The sequence below is a fragment of the Trachurus japonicus genome, chromosome 18 (assembly GCF_045865225.1).
Source record: "Trachurus japonicus isolate A0001 chromosome 18, Traja_1.0".
In the NCBI taxonomy this organism is placed as follows: domain Eukaryota; kingdom Metazoa; phylum Chordata; class Actinopteri; order Carangiformes; family Carangidae; genus Trachurus; species Trachurus japonicus.
Genome location: NC_140924.1, coordinates 6,043,686 through 6,063,011, shown reverse-complemented (window position 1 = coordinate 6,063,011; position 19,326 = coordinate 6,043,686). Strand labels below are relative to the sequence as shown.

At 41.4% G+C, this 19,326-nt stretch overlaps 2 protein-coding genes across 2 annotated transcripts; both read right to left on the bottom strand.

Annotated features, from left to right (window-relative positions):
• Positions 1 to 360: 360 nt before the first annotated feature.
• Positions 361 to 13,879, bottom strand: LOC146968503 (uncharacterized). Its single transcript, XM_085806315.1, has 2 exons — positions 13,645 to 13,879; positions 361 to 2,512 (listed from the first exon to the last, which is right to left on the bottom strand). The coding sequence occupies exons 1-2, from the start codon at positions 13,835 to 13,837 to the stop codon at positions 555 to 557; spliced, it is 2,151 nt and encodes a 716-aa protein (XP_085662441.1). The 5' UTR covers positions 13,838 to 13,879; the 3' UTR covers positions 361 to 554.
• LOC146968504 (uncharacterized) lies at positions 9,114 to 11,087 on the bottom strand. The gene is made up of 2 exons (XM_085760368.1): positions 11,015 to 11,087; positions 9,114 to 9,838 (listed from the first exon to the last, which is right to left on the bottom strand). Exons 1-2 carry the CDS (start codon positions 11,085 to 11,087, stop codon positions 9,114 to 9,116), a joined length of 798 nt encoding a protein of 265 aa, XP_085616494.1.
• Positions 13,880 to 19,326: the final 5,447 nt, after the last annotated feature.

The window sequence follows — 19,326 nt, the reverse complement described above, 5'->3', positions numbered from 1 at the left end:
TGGCAGATGTGTGAGTATATGTAAATGTTGGGAAATGTATATGGTGGAGATGGAGGAGCCCTAAATTGACAAAAAATTAGACCACAGACCCCCATGGACAAAATATTTAAGCAAACACAAATATTTGTTATGAGACTAGAAAATTATTTTACTTTTAGCCAATGTATACGTTCAAATTAAAAGGTAAAAGAATAATAATTTTAAAAATTGGTAAAAACTTCTCCCCTCGTCCCAAAAACAAAAGTTTAAAAATTGTAGAAAAAAAGTGGTAAAATTTCAAGAAAAAGTTAGGGATCCCTTTGAACCCTCTCAAGGACCCTTCTTTGAGAACCATTACCCTAGCAATCAACAATATATTGACCAGCTACCACTGCTGCAGCCTCACTTACACGTATAATGTAATGTATACTGTAACATGAATTTGAGGTAGTAATTTCATGAACAAGCCGTTGTATAGAAACAATTTCATAACTCATACGAACTTTAAATATTTTACATGTGAAATTGGTTTTCACTACATTGTGATGAGCTGTTACGGTTCAATAACTGCAGCCTCACACACTGCTGCTGGCTTCAGTAACATTCCTGAGTTTACATACACTCTCATGTCTCTTCTTGCAAGACAAATCTGAGTATTGACGGCTACAAAAACTGCAACTAAATGGTTTCTCTCCTGTATGGATTTTGATGTGTTCTCTAAGACTCCCTTTTCGACTAAATTTTTTGCCACAGGTAGCACAGTCAAATGGTTTCTCTCCTGTGTGGTTTCTTGTGTGTAACTTGAGACATTCCCTTCGAACAAACCCTTTTCCACAGACGCCGCATACATGTGGTTTCACTCCTGTATGGATTTTTGTATGTAAATTAAGATATTCCTTTCGAATAAATGTTTTCCCACAGACACTACATACATGTGGTCTCTCTCCGGAATGGGTTGATATGTGTGACTGAAGATATGCCTTTTTAAGGAATTTTTTCCCGCAGACACCGCATACATGTGGTTTCTTTACAGCATGGGATTTCATGTGTCTCTCAAGACGCTTTTCTGTTCCACATGTCCTCCCACACAAACTACAATCATATTTAACGTCTGTGTGGAGTTTTATGTGAGTCTTAAAAGCATCATGATCATAATATATTTTCCCACAATCATCACAACCGAAAGGTTTAGCTCCTCTATGGGATTTCATGTGCAACACAAATATCACTGGCTCCATAAAAGTTTTCCCACACACACTGCAACCAAATGGCTTCGCTTTTGAATGGACACTTGTGTGCATTAAACGACTTGTTGGCTGGGTAAATGTTTTTCCACAAATAGCACAACTAAATGGTTTCTCCCCTGCATGGCGTTTAATATGGACTCTAAAAGTCTGTTCAGACCTAAATGTTTTACCACAGGTAGAACAGTCAAATGGATTTTCCTCTGTATGGCGTCTTACATGTTTTGTAAGACTCCTTTTAAGACTAAATTTTTTACCACAGGTGGCACAGTCAAATGGTTTTTCTCTTGTATGGACTCTCATATGCTGTTTCAGAGTCCTTTTATAACTAAATTTAATCCCACAGATAGTACAACCAAATCTTTTCTCCTCTGTATGGAGTGTCATATGTTCTGCGAGAGTCCTTTTATAGCCAAATTTTTTACCACATGTAGCACATTCAAATTGTTTCCCCCCTGTATGGACTATCATATGTTCATTAAGAGCCCCTCGTTGTCTATATTTTTTACCACAGGTAGCACAGTCAAATGGTTTCTCCTTTGTGTGAGTCATCATATGTCCATTAAGATGCCCTTGTTGTTTAAATGTTTTACCACAGGTAGCACAGTCAAATGGTCTCTCTCCTGTATGGATTCTCATGTGTCTCTTAAACTCGGAAAGTGTTTTAAATGTTTTCCCACACTCTGAGCAGCGGTGAGACTTCTTACCAGTGTTACATTCTTCATTACTCACATGAACAGCTTCACTGTTCAAACCTGACTCAGGTGCTCTGGTTTCTCTCCCGTCATCATCACTGTCTTCAGCGTCAGAGGACGACTCAGAGGACGACTCAGTGGACGACTCAGTGGACGACTCAGTGGACGACTCAGTGGACGACTCAGAGGACGACTCAGAAGACGACTCAGTGGACGACTCAGAGGACGACTCAGAGGACGACTCAGAGGACGACTCAGAGGCCTCATCATATGTATCTGGTTGAAGATCTTCAGGTTGATCTGAGTTCCTGGCTGGTTCAGATCCTCCACAGTCGTCTCCATCAGCCTCCATCTGTTCAGCTGAGCTGCTGGATGGAGGCTCTGCCTCAGTTTGTCTTTGATGAGGTTGTAGGGACTGAGGTTTCTCCTCCTCATCCTCACTCTTCACATGAACAGAAGTGATGGGGAACTCTGGAGTGGTCAATAGTTCTTCCTCTTCTTCTTTAATATGTAGACTCTCTGGGTTCTCCTGATCCAGACTAGTGGTCAACTCAGGAGGATCCTCTGTTTTAATAATCAACAGCTGCTGATCACCTGCAGAAACAATGAAACACACATCATGAACAACAGTGTCTTCAATCAGTCACTCATTTAACTGGTGTCTGTATGAACCCCAATTATCTTCTCAGTGGACACCAACAGCATCTCCTGCAGCCATGTGCACACATTCATCAATCAGTAAGGTCACCATGATCAAACAGAACCCTCCAGTTACCACCATCAAAGTACCTCCATAGAAAATGACTAGTAGTAATAAAGTATTGTAGACTATTGGACTCTAACAATGCCCTGAGAGCCCGAGCTACATCAAAGCTTTCAGACTGAGATAGAAAATGTACAGAATGAGAAAAACTGTCCTGTTGTAATGAATAATTAATCCTGAAGTAGAAACATATCTGCAAAACTCCAATCAGAAAATTTGCTTCTCCTGTTTCTCTACAAACCGGGACTTTGAGGTTCATGGATTTAAAACTGAATCACATACCGGTTTCGTTGAGACCGACCAGGGGCTGCAGGAAAACATCCAGCATGTTCCTCTGATGCTCGATCTCCTGTCTGAAGCCCGAAGCCTCCGCCTCGTAGCCGGCTACGACTTTGTCCACGGCCGCTAAGATTTCCTGGGAGGCGGCGGTGAGTCTCTTGGTAACAGCCTCTTTATGTTCAGCTGAGCTGCTGGATGGAGGCTCTGCCTTAGTTTGTCTTTGAGGTTGTAGGGACTGAGGTTTCTCCTCCTCATCCTCACTCTTCACATGAACAGAAGTGATGGGGAACTCTGGAGTGGTCAATGGTTCCTCCCTTTCTTCTTTAACATGTAGACTCTCTGGGTTCCCCTGATCCAGACTAGTGGTCAACTCAGGAGAATCCTCAGCTTTAATAATCCATAAGTGCTGATCACCTGCAGAAACAATGAAATACACATCATGTACAACCGTGTTATCATAGGGGTGCCGTTTAGCTCAGTGGGTAGAGCAGGTGCCCCATGTGCAGAGCCTATTGTCTTCTCTGCAGCCAGCCCCAGTTTAAAAAGCATCTCCTCCAGCCATGTTCACCCATTCATCAATCAGTAATCCATAAAGTCACCCTGATCTAACAGAACCCTCCGAGTTACCACCATCAAAGTACACCTCCATAGAAAATGACTGAGCCCGTTCCTTTTTACCCTCTACACCAACTACTGTACCAGCCCCTTCCCCACTAATACATATCTCAAATAGTCAGACGACACCGTCGTAGTTTAGCCTCGTAAACCAGCCTCTCCTGGAAATGCATTTCATTTCATTTCTGAGGGAGAGTCTGGCCTCATCCATGGCCTGAAACCCTCAGAAGGCCGAGCCAATCAGCGTCGCCGCTCAGATTTCTGTGATTGACACAGCACATTGGCCAATCAGGGACCGACTGGTGCAAAGCCCCATCACTACACTGCGCGACTCTTACCACAACGAATATGGCAGAGCTATCTAGCAGCAGCAGCCTAAAAACAGCAACAAGGGAAGTTCTTACTGAAATACCATCCATTACATCAATCAAACAAGCGCTTGTTGAGTTTCTTGAAGGAAAAGACGTTTTCGCTGTTCTTCCAACTGGATTCGGCAAAAGTTTGATATACCAACTTGCTGACTGGCTGAATGGGGTTGTCTGTCAACACTACTACTCCCGCCCAGCTCCCGCCCACCCCAAACACTTACAGGGGGAATGAGGCCAGACTCCCTCAGAAATGAAACGAAATACATTTCCGGGACAGACTGGTTTACGAGGGTAGTCGTATTTGCACTATTAGACAACTCACCTACAGAATACCATAACTTTAAATACCTTGGACTCACCATAAATAATGAACTCACCTTTGAACCACACATCATCAACATTCACAATGCAGCCAGCAAAGACTCCAGGCCACCAGGAAACCGAGAGCACTCTCAGTGGCCCCCCATCTTCTACTGCTACTCTGCAGGAGCATAATCCAGCCCATACTCCTCTACTGCTCCCCCTGCTTCCTGTTGTCCTTCTGGGTCAAAATGACCCAATATGTTCCCTTCCTCCATCCTCCCTTCATTCCTTACTTCCTTCTTCTTCTCCCTTCCTCTTTTGATCCAATTGACCTGATCTGTTCCATCTCCCTCCATCTTTCTTTCCTTCCCCTTCCTTCCTTCCTTGAACAAATCTGTTCCCTTCAAGGGGGTGGATCGGACTACGCACAGGCATAGCTCACAGTCGGCCATATTGGAACGGGCAACCCGCACAGACACTTGCATTAGTTCAGGTGGGTGATCCTATCCTCTACACTAAAAAAAACTATTCATAACTCTGAAAAATACATCAGTATGTAGCTATTACTTTAACTATCTGCATAATGTTACTTTTACAAAAAAAGTACATGATTAGAATTATCCGTGATTTTAAGTATGCTGCATCATAACTGCATAAACGTTCATAAAAAATCAAACCGTTTGGAAATCGGACAAAAACTGAGCAAATTGTGGTCATTATAGCAGAACATGCACCATAGGCTTAATGCTCTGAGGGAGAGAGTTGCCCGTCCCACGATGGCCGCCGTACTGGCTACGCCGTATCATTGGGCAGCAGCGGTGGGTGAGTCATCCAGTCTTCTTATATATATCTATGGTTCCCTCCCTCCCTCCTTCTTTCCACAGTCCTTTTCCCCTCCCTTCCTTCCTTCTTCTTCCTTCCTTGAACGAATCTGTTCCCTCCCTTCCATCCTTTTTGACCCAATTAACCCAATCTGTTCCCTCTCTCCTTCTATCTTTCCTTCCTTTTCCCCTTCCTTCTTTCCTCCCATCTTTCCCTTTGTCCTTCCTTCTTTCCCTTCTTCCTTCCTTTTTGACCCATCTGACCCAATCTGTTCCTTCCCTCCTTCTATCTTTCCTTCGTTTTCCCCTTCCTTCCTTCCATGACCCAGGAGGACAACAGGAGGGTTTTAATATGCTGTCATCCCCCAACATGAAAAGACTGATACAGATCACACACAGGGCTGCCAAAATCATTGGCCTCCCCACCCCCATCCTCTCAGACCTCAACAGCACTCACCATGACTCAGGACCCCAGTCACCCCCTAAACCCATACTTGTGCTGCTCCTATCTGGTCACTGACCTGGAAAGGGTCAAATTCAGCAGGAGCTTCGTCCCCTCAGCTATAACAGAGCTAAACAGATCATTGAGTTGTTGGTGAAAAACAAGTTTCCTGCAAGGGACAATTAAAGCTGAATCTGAATCTATAAAGTATTGTCGAGTCGACTATTGGACTCTAACCAATGCCCCGAGAGCCCTGAGCTACACGCTACAAGTGTTCAGACTTTGATAGAAAATGTACAAGCACTATTAATACCATTGTTACGCTTTAGTATAACTTGTTGATTGTGTTCAACATGTCCTGCTATGATGCAACTAGTGGTTAAAAACCTGACCTAGAAACATATCTGCAAAGCTCCCAGTCCCTTTTATTAACTTTAAGTCTGTGTGTAATGAAGACACAATTTAACATCAAAACCTAAAACTGTCTGACTGTAAATTTGGCCTTGATATGAACCACAGAGCAGAAAGCCATGTTGGGAAAAATAACCATTAATCCATTAATCTGTAGGTTTTGGTGAATAATCCACAACCTGTTTCAATCTCAGAAAACCTGAACAGACATATCGATTCAAAAGAAAATGATGAATTATTAACTCGCTGGTCGATTATAACACTAAGCTAATTATCGCCTTGATAATAATAGAACACACACGTGATTAAAAGATGTAGCCCAACATGTCCTCTTCCTCTATAAACAAGGACTTTGAGGTTCATGGGTTGAAAAACTGAATCACCAACCTGTTTTGTTGTGAACGGACTGAGTCTGCATGAAAACATCCAGCAGGTTCCTCTGCCGCTCGATCTCCTGTCTGAAGCCCGAAGCCTCCGCCTCGTAGCCGGCTACGACTCTGTCCACGGCCGCTAAGATTTCCTGGGAGGCGGCGGCGAGTCTCTCGGTAACGAATCCTCTCAGATCCTCCACCGGAGACATTTTACTCAAACTCTCGGTTGTTCCCGCCAAATGACTCTATTGTTTCTCCCTCTTCTGGTTTAGATACGTGCACGAATATCATCCGGGTAGAAACCGCGAGAACTTCAACCACAACTTCTCTGTTCAGGACGCCATGGTATCTCTCATCTCCTCCAACGAGACCCCCGCTTATCGCTCCTCCTCTTCCTCCTTCTGCTTCTTCTTTATGTTTCCGGAGTGTAGGTCTACGCGTCCAGGCGTGTTACTGCCCTCTACTGGGCAGTTCTACAGGGCTTTCTTTACTCTTCTGTGAGGTTTAAAGAGGAACAATGCAAGATCTTTAGATTAACTCTGCTCCATTTTGGTAACATGCTGTCATTCCGACAAGGCTTTCAATATAGGGAAATATGCGTTACTCAACAGGTGACTCCCTCCTACTTATCTGGACTCTCTACTTCTGGACTATCTATCTGTCCTGTCTAGCTTCTACCTGGTCTTTTTACTAAACTTAACCAACTCCTTTCATCATTACCTAAGCCCAACCAGTGAAAAATCTTTTGGGGGAAACAATACTCTATTAAAGGAATTGTCAGAAAGGCAGGATGTTTAAAAAGAGAAAAAAATACCGTCATTCCGACCATAGGAGGCAAGAATTGTCGGAATGATGGGACACTTGATAGAAAATTAAGTGTTGCCATTTAGACAATTAAAGACCTGTCGGAATGGCGGTTGCCTCCCTCCATTTCTAGCCTACATTGATTAAAAAGCTTCAAAGTAATTGTAATGGTTAAAAGAATTACTTGTAACTTGTTACCGGGAGAGCGGAGGCTCTCTGCCTTCCACCTAGCCTCTCTTGGCCGAAAAAGATCCGCTCTTCTGACCTGGTGACCCTGATCTGGTCTTGGTGGCATAGCAACACAAACGCAACCCATAACCGGTAATCTCTTCATGACAGATAACATTACACAAATACACGTCGTAACATCGTATATGATATAACATCATCCACCGCTCCATGGATTGCTTTCTCACCAGCTTCATTGAAAACTAGTCTCGCTTGCCTGACCCTCCTCCAGAGAAGAACACAAGCCTATGATTCTGCGTTGGGAGAAAAAACACTCCGGCCATTTGGAATTCAATCGTTGTGGTCAATGCCATAGCAAAGGTGTGCTTGCAAAATATTGGCGGTTGAAAACTGGATGCACGGAGGCAGGACTTCCGCTAAGTGGCTCGTTCCGGAAAATCAGAGGCTAATCGCAGCAACACACTTTCGTCAGGTCAGACTATTGAAAACAAAACACACATGGGTGAGAGGAGGAAAAGCGACCAGACTTGCATAGTTCCCCTTTACCAACGGCTTAAAGACACTGAAGGAATGATTCAGGAGGCACACAACATGGCGGTAGAGTAATATCTTGGAAGAACAACAAAAAATACTAAGAAGAAGAAAGGGGAAGTTTAAGTTTATTGTTGTCATTGCATAAAAAACATATACAACGAAATTTCCAGTCAGTCACATATCTATTCTATCTCACTTCTGTACACTCTGAAGATCACCTGGGCCCTCACAACTGCTGCTGCTGCTGCTGCTGCGATATACTGCCACTATGGCTGGTGGTGTGGTAGTACTATGTGTATAGCTAATTTGGTTTCTTAGAATAAAATAACATTTGAGTCAATATCAACATGTTGGCCACAACCTAACTTTGTCAGGTGAAGAGATAACACAGGCATGAGCAATCGAACATGTCGATCACAGTATTGCGGTATGTAATGGTGTTGGAACTTGGAGCTTGGAACAACGTTGAGCGCTTTCCAGTTGTCAGAAAAATGGACGATTCATAAAATGAAGGTAAAAGTAAAGTATGCTTTATTGTCCCGTGAAGGGAAACTTGTCTTGGGCGCCAAGCCGCTGCATTGCACACATCCATTGAAAGAATACATCATAATAGATAAAACATATCAGTAAGAACTGATATGCAGTGTTTGTTTGCCATTACTTTCATTATTTCCGCTATGATTGCCTGCCCCCCTCCTGAGTTTACATACACTTATATGTCTCTTCTTGCTGGACAAATCTGAGAACTGATGGCTACAAAAACTACGACTAAATGTTTTTTTCTCCTAAATGAATTCTGATGTGTTCTCTTAGGCCCCCACTTCGACTAATTTTTTTTACCACAGGTAGCACAGTCAAATGGTTTCCCTCCTGTGTGGTTTCTTGAGTGTAACTTAAGATATTCCTTTCGAATGAATCTTTTTCCGCAGACACTGCATACATGTGGTTTCTCTCCTGTATGGCGGCAGTGGCTCAGGTGGTAGAGTGGCTCGTCCAATGATCAGAGGGTTGGCGGTTCGAATCCCGCTCTGTCCCGGTTGCTGCCGTAGTGTCCTTGGGCAAGACACCTTACCCACCTTGCTCCTGATGGGTCGTGGTTAGCACCTTGCATGGCAGCTTCCGCCATCAGTGTGTGAATGTGTGTGAATGGGTGAATGTGATGTACTGTAAAGCACTTTGGGTATCGTTGAGATGGAAAAGCGCTATATAAATACAAGACCATTTACCATTTATGGGATTTCATGTGTCTCGTGAGATTCGATACTGTTGCATATGTACTCCCACCCACACTACAATCAATCAATCGCTTTCGAATGGGCCATTGTGTGATTTAAACAATGTATCTGCTGGGTAAATGTTTCTCCACAAATACCACAACCAAATGGTTTCTCCCCTGTATGGCCTTCCATATGGACGTCAAGACTCTTCGCATAGCGAAATTTTTGACCACATGTAGCACATTCAAACCGTTTCTCTCCTGTATGGGTTCTCATATGTTGAGGAAGACTACTTCGTTGTGTAAATCTTCTACCACAGATAGTACATTCAAATGGTTTCTCTCCTGTATGGATTCTCATATGATCATTAAGATGGTGTCGTTTTCTAAATTTTTTACCACATGTAGCACAGTCAAATGGTCTCTCATCTGTATGGGTTCTCATATGTTCAGTAAGACTACTTCGTTGTGCAAATCTTTTACCACAGATTGCACATTCAAAGGGTTTCTCTCCTGTATGGGTTCTCATATGTCCATTAAGCAGGTGTTGTTTTCTATATTTTTTACCACAGGTGGCACAGTCAAATGGTTTCTCTCCTGTATGGATTCTCATGTGTTTGTTCAAATTCGCCTTGAGGCTAAATGTTCTCCCACACTCTGAGCAGCGGTGAGACTTCTTACCAGTCTTACATTTTTCATCACTTACATGAACAGCTTCACTGTTCAAACGTGACTCTGGTGGTCTCCAGTCATCATCACTGTCTTCAGCTTCAGGTAACGACTCTGAGACCTCATCATCTATATCTAGTTGAAGATCTTCAGGTTGATCTGAGTTCCTGGCTGGTTCAGATCCTCCACAGTCGTCTCCATCAGCCTCCATCTGTTCAGCTGAGCTGCTGGATGGAGGCTCTGCCTCAGTTTGTCTTTGATGAGGTTGTAGGGACTGAGGTTCCTCCTCCTCATCCTCACTCTTCACATGAACAGAAGTGATGGGGAACTCTGGAGTGGTCAATAGTTCTTCCTCTTCTTCTTTAATATGTAGACTCTCTGGGTTCTCCTGGTCCAGACTAGTGGTCAACTCAGGAGGATCCTCTACTTTAACCATCAACAGGTTCTGATCACCTGCAGAAACAATGAAACACATCATGAACAACAGTGTCTTCATAATGTCACTCATATAACTGCTGTGAACCAAAATTATCTTCTCAGTGGACACCAACAGCATCTCCTGCAGCCATGTGCATCCATTCATCAATCAGTAATCCATAAAGTCAAACTGATCAAACAGAACCCTCCAGTTACCACCATCAAAGTACACCTCCAATAATAACTAGTAGTAATAAAGTATTGTAGACTATTAGAATCTAACCAATGGCCTGACAACGCTGAGCCCCATCAAAGCTTTCATTGAGATAGAAAATGTACAGAATGAGAAAAAAAACTATGAGTACTATCATTATATGATTGTTATTCATTGTAGAACTTGCTGAGTGTGAACTAATCTGCAAAACTCCAATCATAAAATCTGCTGCTCCTCTTTGTCTACAAACCACAACTTTGAGGTTCATTTATTTAAAGGAGCTGTGTAAGAAATGTACAGCAAATAATCATTAAAAATCACTCAATATGTCACTATTTCATTTCATTTCATTTATTGTTTATTTGGTGAGGACAATGCATATTAATGAACAAATTAACGCCGTGGCATCATGTAAGTGTGCCGGATTTGGCTCAGAGCTAGTTTCCATCCGCAGTCCTCACATTAAAAAACAGACAGACATACCACAGAGCACAGGTAATATAATAATAATGGAAGAAAAGAAAGCAGATGACGATGCAGCTGAACGGTATGACGGCGTCCACGGCACAACACGTCAGTTAAACAGACTGTCGCTTCTTTTTTTTTTCAATCGTTTTTGGTCAGTGTTGTTCGATCTTTTGATCCCAGTCTCGAACGAGAGCAGAGCTTTGTTTTGGTACGTGATATGAGACGAGACCTCAACGTCGTCATGTAAATTAGCGGGTTGACCCGGGTCTGGCGTTCCCACTGCATGCCGATCTGCGCCGAGCCGAGCCGTTTGACGCGGGTCAACGTGGGTCGGTGCGCCTTTCCCACTGCCACCGAAAGCCGATTGTTAGCGGGTTTAAACGTGTTTTTTGGCCAGGGGGAAAGGGGCATAAGTTTTTGTTTTGCTCACAGCGTTGTTATTTCATGTGCGGTGCCACGGCTCATCTTAAGTCCGACCGGGAGACTGATAAAACTAGGAGAATGCATAAACTTGCCTTTTCAGAATAAACCTTGAATATTAGGTTACAGGCCTGTTTCTGTCACTCTTTTCAGTTATTCAAATATGATTGAGTATGATTCCATATTTTTGATGCAGCATGCAGGATGAATTTTGGACTAAAATAACATTTATATCTGCCTACAATTAACATGGAGACTTCCATTTAGATAACAGCCGATTTAGTATTGATTCAGTAACATTTAAAAAAAAAAAGTGAAATCAACTAAAATTATAGCAGCAGACTGCTTTTAGGTGAACATTGAATCAGTGTTGATTCAGTATCAGTATCATAACGAGCGCTTTCAATGTTGAATAAATGTCGGGAATCAATGCTGATTCAATGGATCTGCCTGACCATACTTCAACGTTGATTCAATTTAATTTTGCTATCCGGGATCCTGCTGCAACTTGGTTTACTAAGTTGTATTCATCAGGCACACCTCTGGGGACCCCAATCGTGTCTATGTAGCCTAAGATGGTGAGTTTAGATATAGGCCTAAATCAAAAACACCTCGCTTGTGCACATGTGAATGGGAAGATGACACGGAATCACTATGATAGGCTGACGGCCACAATGCTATTTCAGATGCTGATGCCTTAATTACTTTTAACGGGGCTTTTTTTTTTTTTTTTTATAAGATTTTTTTTTTTTTTAATATATTTTTTGGGCTTTTATTGCCTTTAATTGATAGTGCAGTCGAGACAGAGACAGGAAATGGGAGGCAAAGAGTGGGGGAATGACACGCAGGAAAGGGCCGTCCGACGCGGGACTCGAACCGGGGCCGCCTGCACTGAGGACTGAGCCTCAACATGGGGCGGCAGCTCTACCCAGTGAGCTAAACGCCGCCCCTTAACGGCGCTTTTATCATCTTTCTACTGCAACTAATGCAGTTTAACATGTATTAGAGAGGCATGAGCATCTTTACTTTGAGACTGACACTGTAGTCCAGGCAATCTAGCTCATTTTGACCCAAAAATAGAACTAATTGTAACAGAATGTTTTTCACCATACATCATTTCTTTGAGGTGTCCAAAAAAACATACTAAAAGTCCTAAGAAATCCTAGTTGGGGAAATATGTTTAATTCTCATCAATCCAAGATTGATTTACTGTATATAAAGTCTATATGGTGCCAATAAGGCCAGACAGCCATACACCCCAATGGGGCTATTTTTTTCCTTTACTGCTATCACAATGAAACTTTACACAATGAAAGTATTCATGAAATGTAACATTTTTTGTACTAGAAGTTTCTTTGAAAAATGAATTTGAATATGCAAATTAGCAATATACTAATGGAATATGCTCAAAATACACCCGAATAGGCTTGTTTTTTTCCCCCTTTACTCCTACCACAATTAAACTTCACACAATAAAAGTATACATGAAAAGTAACATTTTTTGTATTACAAGTTTCTTGGAAAATGTATTTGAATATGCAAATGAGCTCAACATTAATTGAGTTATGGTCAAGAAGCCATAAAGCCGCAAGCAGCAAAAACAGGGGCCAAATCACTATGTTCTTAGTCCCGCTCATATGTTGTTGAACATAACAGCATATTTAACATAACATCACACACAGTCGTTGAAACGACTTTAATGTATTCTGTATTATGTATTCTTAAGGTCAATAGTCTTTTTGTGGCAACCAGTGACCCAGGTAAGTGTGGCAAGTGACATCAAATTGTGCGGCTTTATGGCTTCTTGACCATAACTCAATTAGTGTTGAGCTCATTAGCATATTTAAAATAAATTTTCCGAGAAACTTGAAATACAGAAAATTTACTTTTCATGTACACTTTCATTATGTAAAGTTTCATTGTGGTAGGAGTAAGGGGGGAAAAAACAAGCCTATTCGGGTGCATTTTGGGCATATTTGATTAGTGTATGGCTCATTTGCATATTCAAATTTATTTTCAAAGAAACTTGTAATACAAAAAATGTTACATTTCATGAATACTTTCATTGTGTAAAGTTTCATTGTGATAGCAGTAAAGGAAGAAAAAATAGCCCCATTGGGGTGTATGGCTGTCTGGCCTTATTGGCACCATAGACTTTATAATCAATCTTGGATTGATGAGAATTAAATATATTTCCCCAACTAGGATTTCTTAGGACTTTTAGTATGTTTTTCTGGACACCTCAAAGAAATTATGTATGGTGAAAAACATTCTGTTACAATTAGTCTGTCGGAAAACGCTATTTTGCCTGGACTACTGTGAGTGAGCAGAGTCTGGCAACCTCGTGTCTGGGATGTTTTGACTTTGACCGCAACAGTTTTTGGCCACAGTTTTACAGCTCCTTTAAAACTGAATCACTAACCTGTTTTGTTGAGAGCGACTCGAGGCTGCAGGAGAACATCCAGCAGGTTCCTCTGCCGCTCGATCTCCTGTCTGAAGCCCGAAGCCTCCGCCTCGTAGCCGGCTACGACTTTGTCCACGGCCGCTAAGATTTCCTGGGAGGCGGCGGTGAGTCTCTCGGTAACGAATCCTCTCAGAAACTCCACCTGAGACATTTTACTCAAACTCTCGGTTGATCCCGCCGAACGACTCTATTGTTTCCCCCAACCAGGACTCTCTCTTCCGGTTTTGGGTACGTGCACAAATATCATCCGGGTAGAAACTAGCGCACTGGAATAAGAGAGTAACGACACGCATGGTCCAATGAAGCGCCTCCTGATGGAGGAATATGGGTATTGCAAAAGTGCCCAAGAACTGACAACTCTGCATTGTTGGTGAATGAGCAAGTGTGGTATTTTCAATAGTTTAAGGACATTTCTAGGCAAGTAAAAAAAACAAGACAAATAACAAATTATGAGTGTAATCGGATATGACCAAGACACCTAAAAACAAAAACACGGCAGTTTTAATCAATTTACAAGCAAGTGGGCAACACACATACACTGGAGTGAATGGGTTTTCTGGGCTCTTTTGCAACTGCTTACCACGGGAGTCAATGGAAGTGTCGTTACTCTCTTATTCCAGTGTCTAGTCAACCACAGACTCAGGTTAGTGTGATTGGCCCTGTCCCATTTCTCCACACTTGGCTGAGTTTTGCTGGTGGAAGGCACATTTGCATGGGTGATTTTTCAACTACTGTATGTAGAATTTGTGTTCCTGGCAGATGTAATAAAAATGAAAACACATTTCTTGTTTTTTATTTTTGGCACACTGACTTGACATCAAGAGGAACTTTGAAAAATTAAAGTATAGAACTGTGATTGTTTTGTTTTTGTTTTTTTTTGCTATATAAACACTGATTTTCATGTATGACTTTTGTTGTAGGCTATTTCCTTTGTCCCTGGGCCAGATTTGTGACATTCAATCCCTCTTAATATTGAATTAAATTGTGATCTAATAGTAACTTTATAGACAAGTGGTACATACATCCCTATTTTAATGAAATGTATCACGTGTTGTAAGATACAGGGGTGCAAACTCATCAGGGGTAAAAAAGGTGACAAGATACCGACCCCCTAGGGGGGTCCGGGGGCATGCTCCCCCGGGCAATTTTTTTTAAAAACCAACTTTAAAGGTGAATTTACAGTCAATTTTAGCATGAGACTAGGGTCCAGATTTACTCAGGTTTGCACAGCTTTTGCTCCTGTTAAACCTGCACAATCTGTCTCTCTGTGTTTGGTTTTGAAACATGTGAAGGGGGTCTTCAGCCTATGCAGGTTTAGCATGAGCAAAAGCTGTGCAAAACTTAGAGAATCTGTCCCTCGATGTCCATCAGATGAACCTTGCAAACCTTGCCTTCAAACTAAATACAATTTCATACAGACGGATTGGTTCATTGTGAAACATTTATTTATTGATGTAAATGTGTTTTCTGTACGTAGGCTATGCTCCGAGGCAGCGCTGCTCTTTCTGTCCAATAACACACATGAAGCTTAAAAATGCCATAGGCTACGTAAAACATATTAAGCGGCAATATGTATTTAAAAGATGTTCAAGCAAACAGTTCGGTTCACGGTTTTGTGGTCATGGTTTTCGGTTCGGTTTCGTATACTTTGATCCTTGGGAAAATCAATCATGTCTCGTATATTCAGGTTAAAACTTAAAGAATGAGGCAGTCTGACATCTGATACATCATTGTGACAGTCTGAGGTTCAAAGTAGTGAGATAATGGCTGCAAGAGAGGAGACATTGATAGTTCCAACATGTTTTAATTTATTGGGCAAAGAAAGTTATCTAACAAATGCTAAGAACAATTAGATATTCATTGAAATATATAACCTATATTTATTAATTGTGGAACTTCTTACAAAAAATATAGGCTATCTTATAAAATATAAAAGCTAAAATGTCTCTTAAAGCTCTGCCCCTTTAATTAGTGCATACAAAATAATTTAACTTTAGCCTACTACTCTTACAACCACATTATTTACCAGCAACATAAAGTTAAACAGAGGCAGAGGTGTCCTGCCACAGTCAGTCCACCTCCTCCTCCTCTTCCTCCTGCTGCTGCTGCACAGGTCCGTTAATATAATACATCCATGCACAGGTCGCTGGAGCTAGTCTCGCTCGCCAGACCCTCCTCCAGAGAAGGAGACACTGGAGCTAATTATGCTAAACGCGCTAATCGCTAATTGGCCGCGATCGCGATCATCACACACACGCGGTCCCATACAGCACCTATACAACACTGCTGGCGCATCTTCTAGCTCCGACTCTTTCACTCGCCATGCTCAAAAAGTCGCGTTAGTTAGTCTGTATTAAAAGTGAAGCTTCAGGTGTGTATTGCTGGACAGAAGAGGAGCGCTGCCACCACTCGTTGTCATCCAGATAAGGTGCATGCGCCTTAAAGAGACAGGTGCATTGGCTCGGCTCGGCTCGCCTCGCCTCGCCGGACCCCCCCCCCCCCCTCTCTCAATTTTTTTTTTATTGCGGATTTACACGAATCACACAAATGACCAATTTGGGATCCAAAACGGCGAATTTCGCCGAAAGGTGACAAGTTTGCACCCCTGAAGATATATTGTGTTTTATGTCTTTTTGATAAAAAGAACACTGTCTCTTGGGGTCTCAGTCATTTCCACCACACCACAAAACGTAAATTTAGGAATGTTTTTTAAAGGCTACTTGTAATTATGGTAATAGTCATTGTTAGGAGAGCACATGGCTGCAATATATATATATATATTGTGTATTTAGTGTACATTTAATGTTAGCTTTATGGCTGAGATCATCATGCCAATACAGCATGATATATATGTTTTTAAATGTGACAGATTGTCATTTCCAACAAGACGTGTTGTAATGGAACAATCCCAAGTTTATAAATGAATTTCATTTGGATTGTATCACCTAAAGTCCTCTATATTAACTTAAATAATCATACAAATAAATGACTTCAAGTCACTGACTTGTAACTTACTAAAGGGAGAATGGAGGCTCTCTGCCTTCCACCTAGCCTCTCTTGGTTGATAAAGGTCAACGCCTCTGGTGTCCCTGATCGGGTCTTGGCGCCACAGCAACACAAACCCGTAACTCATAATGTTTTGTTTATGACAGATAATACTACACAAATACATGTCATAACATCGTATATGAAATGTAACGTTATCCACCACTCCATGGATTGATCTCTCACCAGCTTCACTGAAAACAAATGCACATGGCCAGGAGGTGGGTTAGCAAAACAGCGGAAAAGCGACTGGACTTGCATAGTTCCCCTTTTACAAAGGCTTACAGTAATTGAAGGAATGATTCAGACACACAACATGGCGGTAGAGTAATATGAGAAAAACTCTGATATCATTGGAAACTATAATGAAAGTTTGTTTACTCTGTGATGATTCTTGGTAGATTTGAAGCTTTAACTTGATAAAGAAGCAGCAGTGGAGGATTCAAAAACAAAGAGACAAAGACCTTTTAAAATGTAATTTTCTATCTAACAAATTTTAATCATTAAGCCCAAAAGTTCATAGAAAAAGATTTTCCAATTTAAAATGAATAAAACCTCAAAAAGATGTTTCCACCAAGTACAAGTATACCAGTAATTGTTATACTTTTATAAAAAATACAATAAAAATGTAACACGTTGTGCAGTCCATATTTATCATGTTGTTATAACCTGTTAAAGTTTAGTTAAAGCAACATCTCTGCAGCCCAGTGGTGACTGGTGTAGCTTTCTCCAGAAAGGACTAAACCAAACTTCGAAATAAAACTTGACTATTTTATTATTTTAGGGCCCATTCTAAGGCGTGTTCCCCAATTTTCTGCACACTGCAGCACTACTACGAACTACTAACAACATTGTAAAATACCAACACCCATCTTCTATCTCACTTCTGAAGACTCTGAAGATCACCTGGGCCCTCACAGCTGCTGCTGCTGCTGCTGCTGAGATACACTGCCACTATGGCTGGTGGTGTGGTAGTACTATGTGTATAGTTCATTTGGTTTCTTAGAATAAAATAACATTTTTGAGTCAATATCAACATGTTGGCCACAGCCATAACACAGGCATGAGCAATCGAACATGTCGATCACAGTATCGCGGTATGTAATGGTGTTGAAACTTGGAGCTTGGAACAACGTTGAGCGCTTTCCAGTTGTCAGAAAAATGGATGATTCATAAAATGAAGGTAAAAGTAAAGTATGCTTTATTGTCCCGTGAAGGGAAACTTGTCTTGGGCGCCAAGCCGCTACATTGCACACATCCATTTAAATACATCATAATAGATCAAACATATCAGTAAGAACACATGGCAATTTCAATATACCAACTCATGATGCAAATGTAGTTACAAAACAAAACAAAAAAGAAAACTAAATGAAACAAAAGTCCAACGTTAATATACTTATGACATAGGATGTTAGGAATTCCTGCCCCCGAGAACACCTGGAACACACCATCAATGAATTTGAGGTAGTCATTTAATGAACAAGGCGTTTTATAGAAACAATTTCATAACTCATACGAACTTTAAATATTTTACATGTGAAATTCATTATCACTACATTGTGATGAACTGTTACAGTTCAATAACTGCAGCCTCACACACTGCTGCTGGCTTCAGTAACATTCCTGAATTTACATACACTCATATGTCTCTTCTTGCTGGACAAATCTGAGAACTGATGGCTACAAAAACTACAACTAAATGTTTTTTTCTCCTGAATGGATTCTGATGTGTTCTCTAAGCCTCCCACGTCGACTAAATTTTTTACCACATGTAGCACAGTCAAATGGTTTCTCTCCTGTATGGTTTCTTGAGTGACACTTAAGATATTCTTTTCGAAGGAATCTTTTCCCGCAGATACTGCATACATGTGGTTTCTCTCCTGTATGGGATTTCATGTGTCTCGTGAGATTCGATACTGTTGCATATGTACTCCCACACACACTACAATTCAATGGTTTCGCTTTTAAATGGGCCAGTGTGTGATTTAAACAATGTATCTGCTGGGTAAATGTTTCGCCACAAATAGCACAACCAAATGGTTTCTCTCCTGTATGGACTCTCATATGGATGCCAAGACTCTTTGCATGGCTAAATGTTTTACCACATTCAAATGGTTTCTCTCCTGTATGGGTTCTCATATGTTCATTAAGATTCCATCGTTTTCTAAATATTTTACCACAGATAGCACAGTCAAATGGTCTCTCTCCTGTATGGACTCTCATATGGTCAGTAAGACTACTTTGTTGTGTAAATTTTTTACCACAGATTGCACATAGAAATGGTTTCTCTCCTGTATGGATTCTCATATGTCCATTAAGATGCTGTCGTCTTATAAATTTTTTACCACAGATTGTACATTCAAATGGTTTCTCTCCTGTATGGATTCTCATGTGTTTGTTCAAATTCCCCTTGAGGCTAAATGTTTTCCCACACTCTGAGCAGCGGTGAGACTTCTTACCAGTCTTACATTTTTCATTACTCACATGAACAGCTTCACTGTTCAAATGTGACTCTGGTGGTCTCCAGTCATCATCACTGTCTTCAGCTTCAGGTAACGACTCTGAGACCTCATCATCTATATCTGGTTGAAG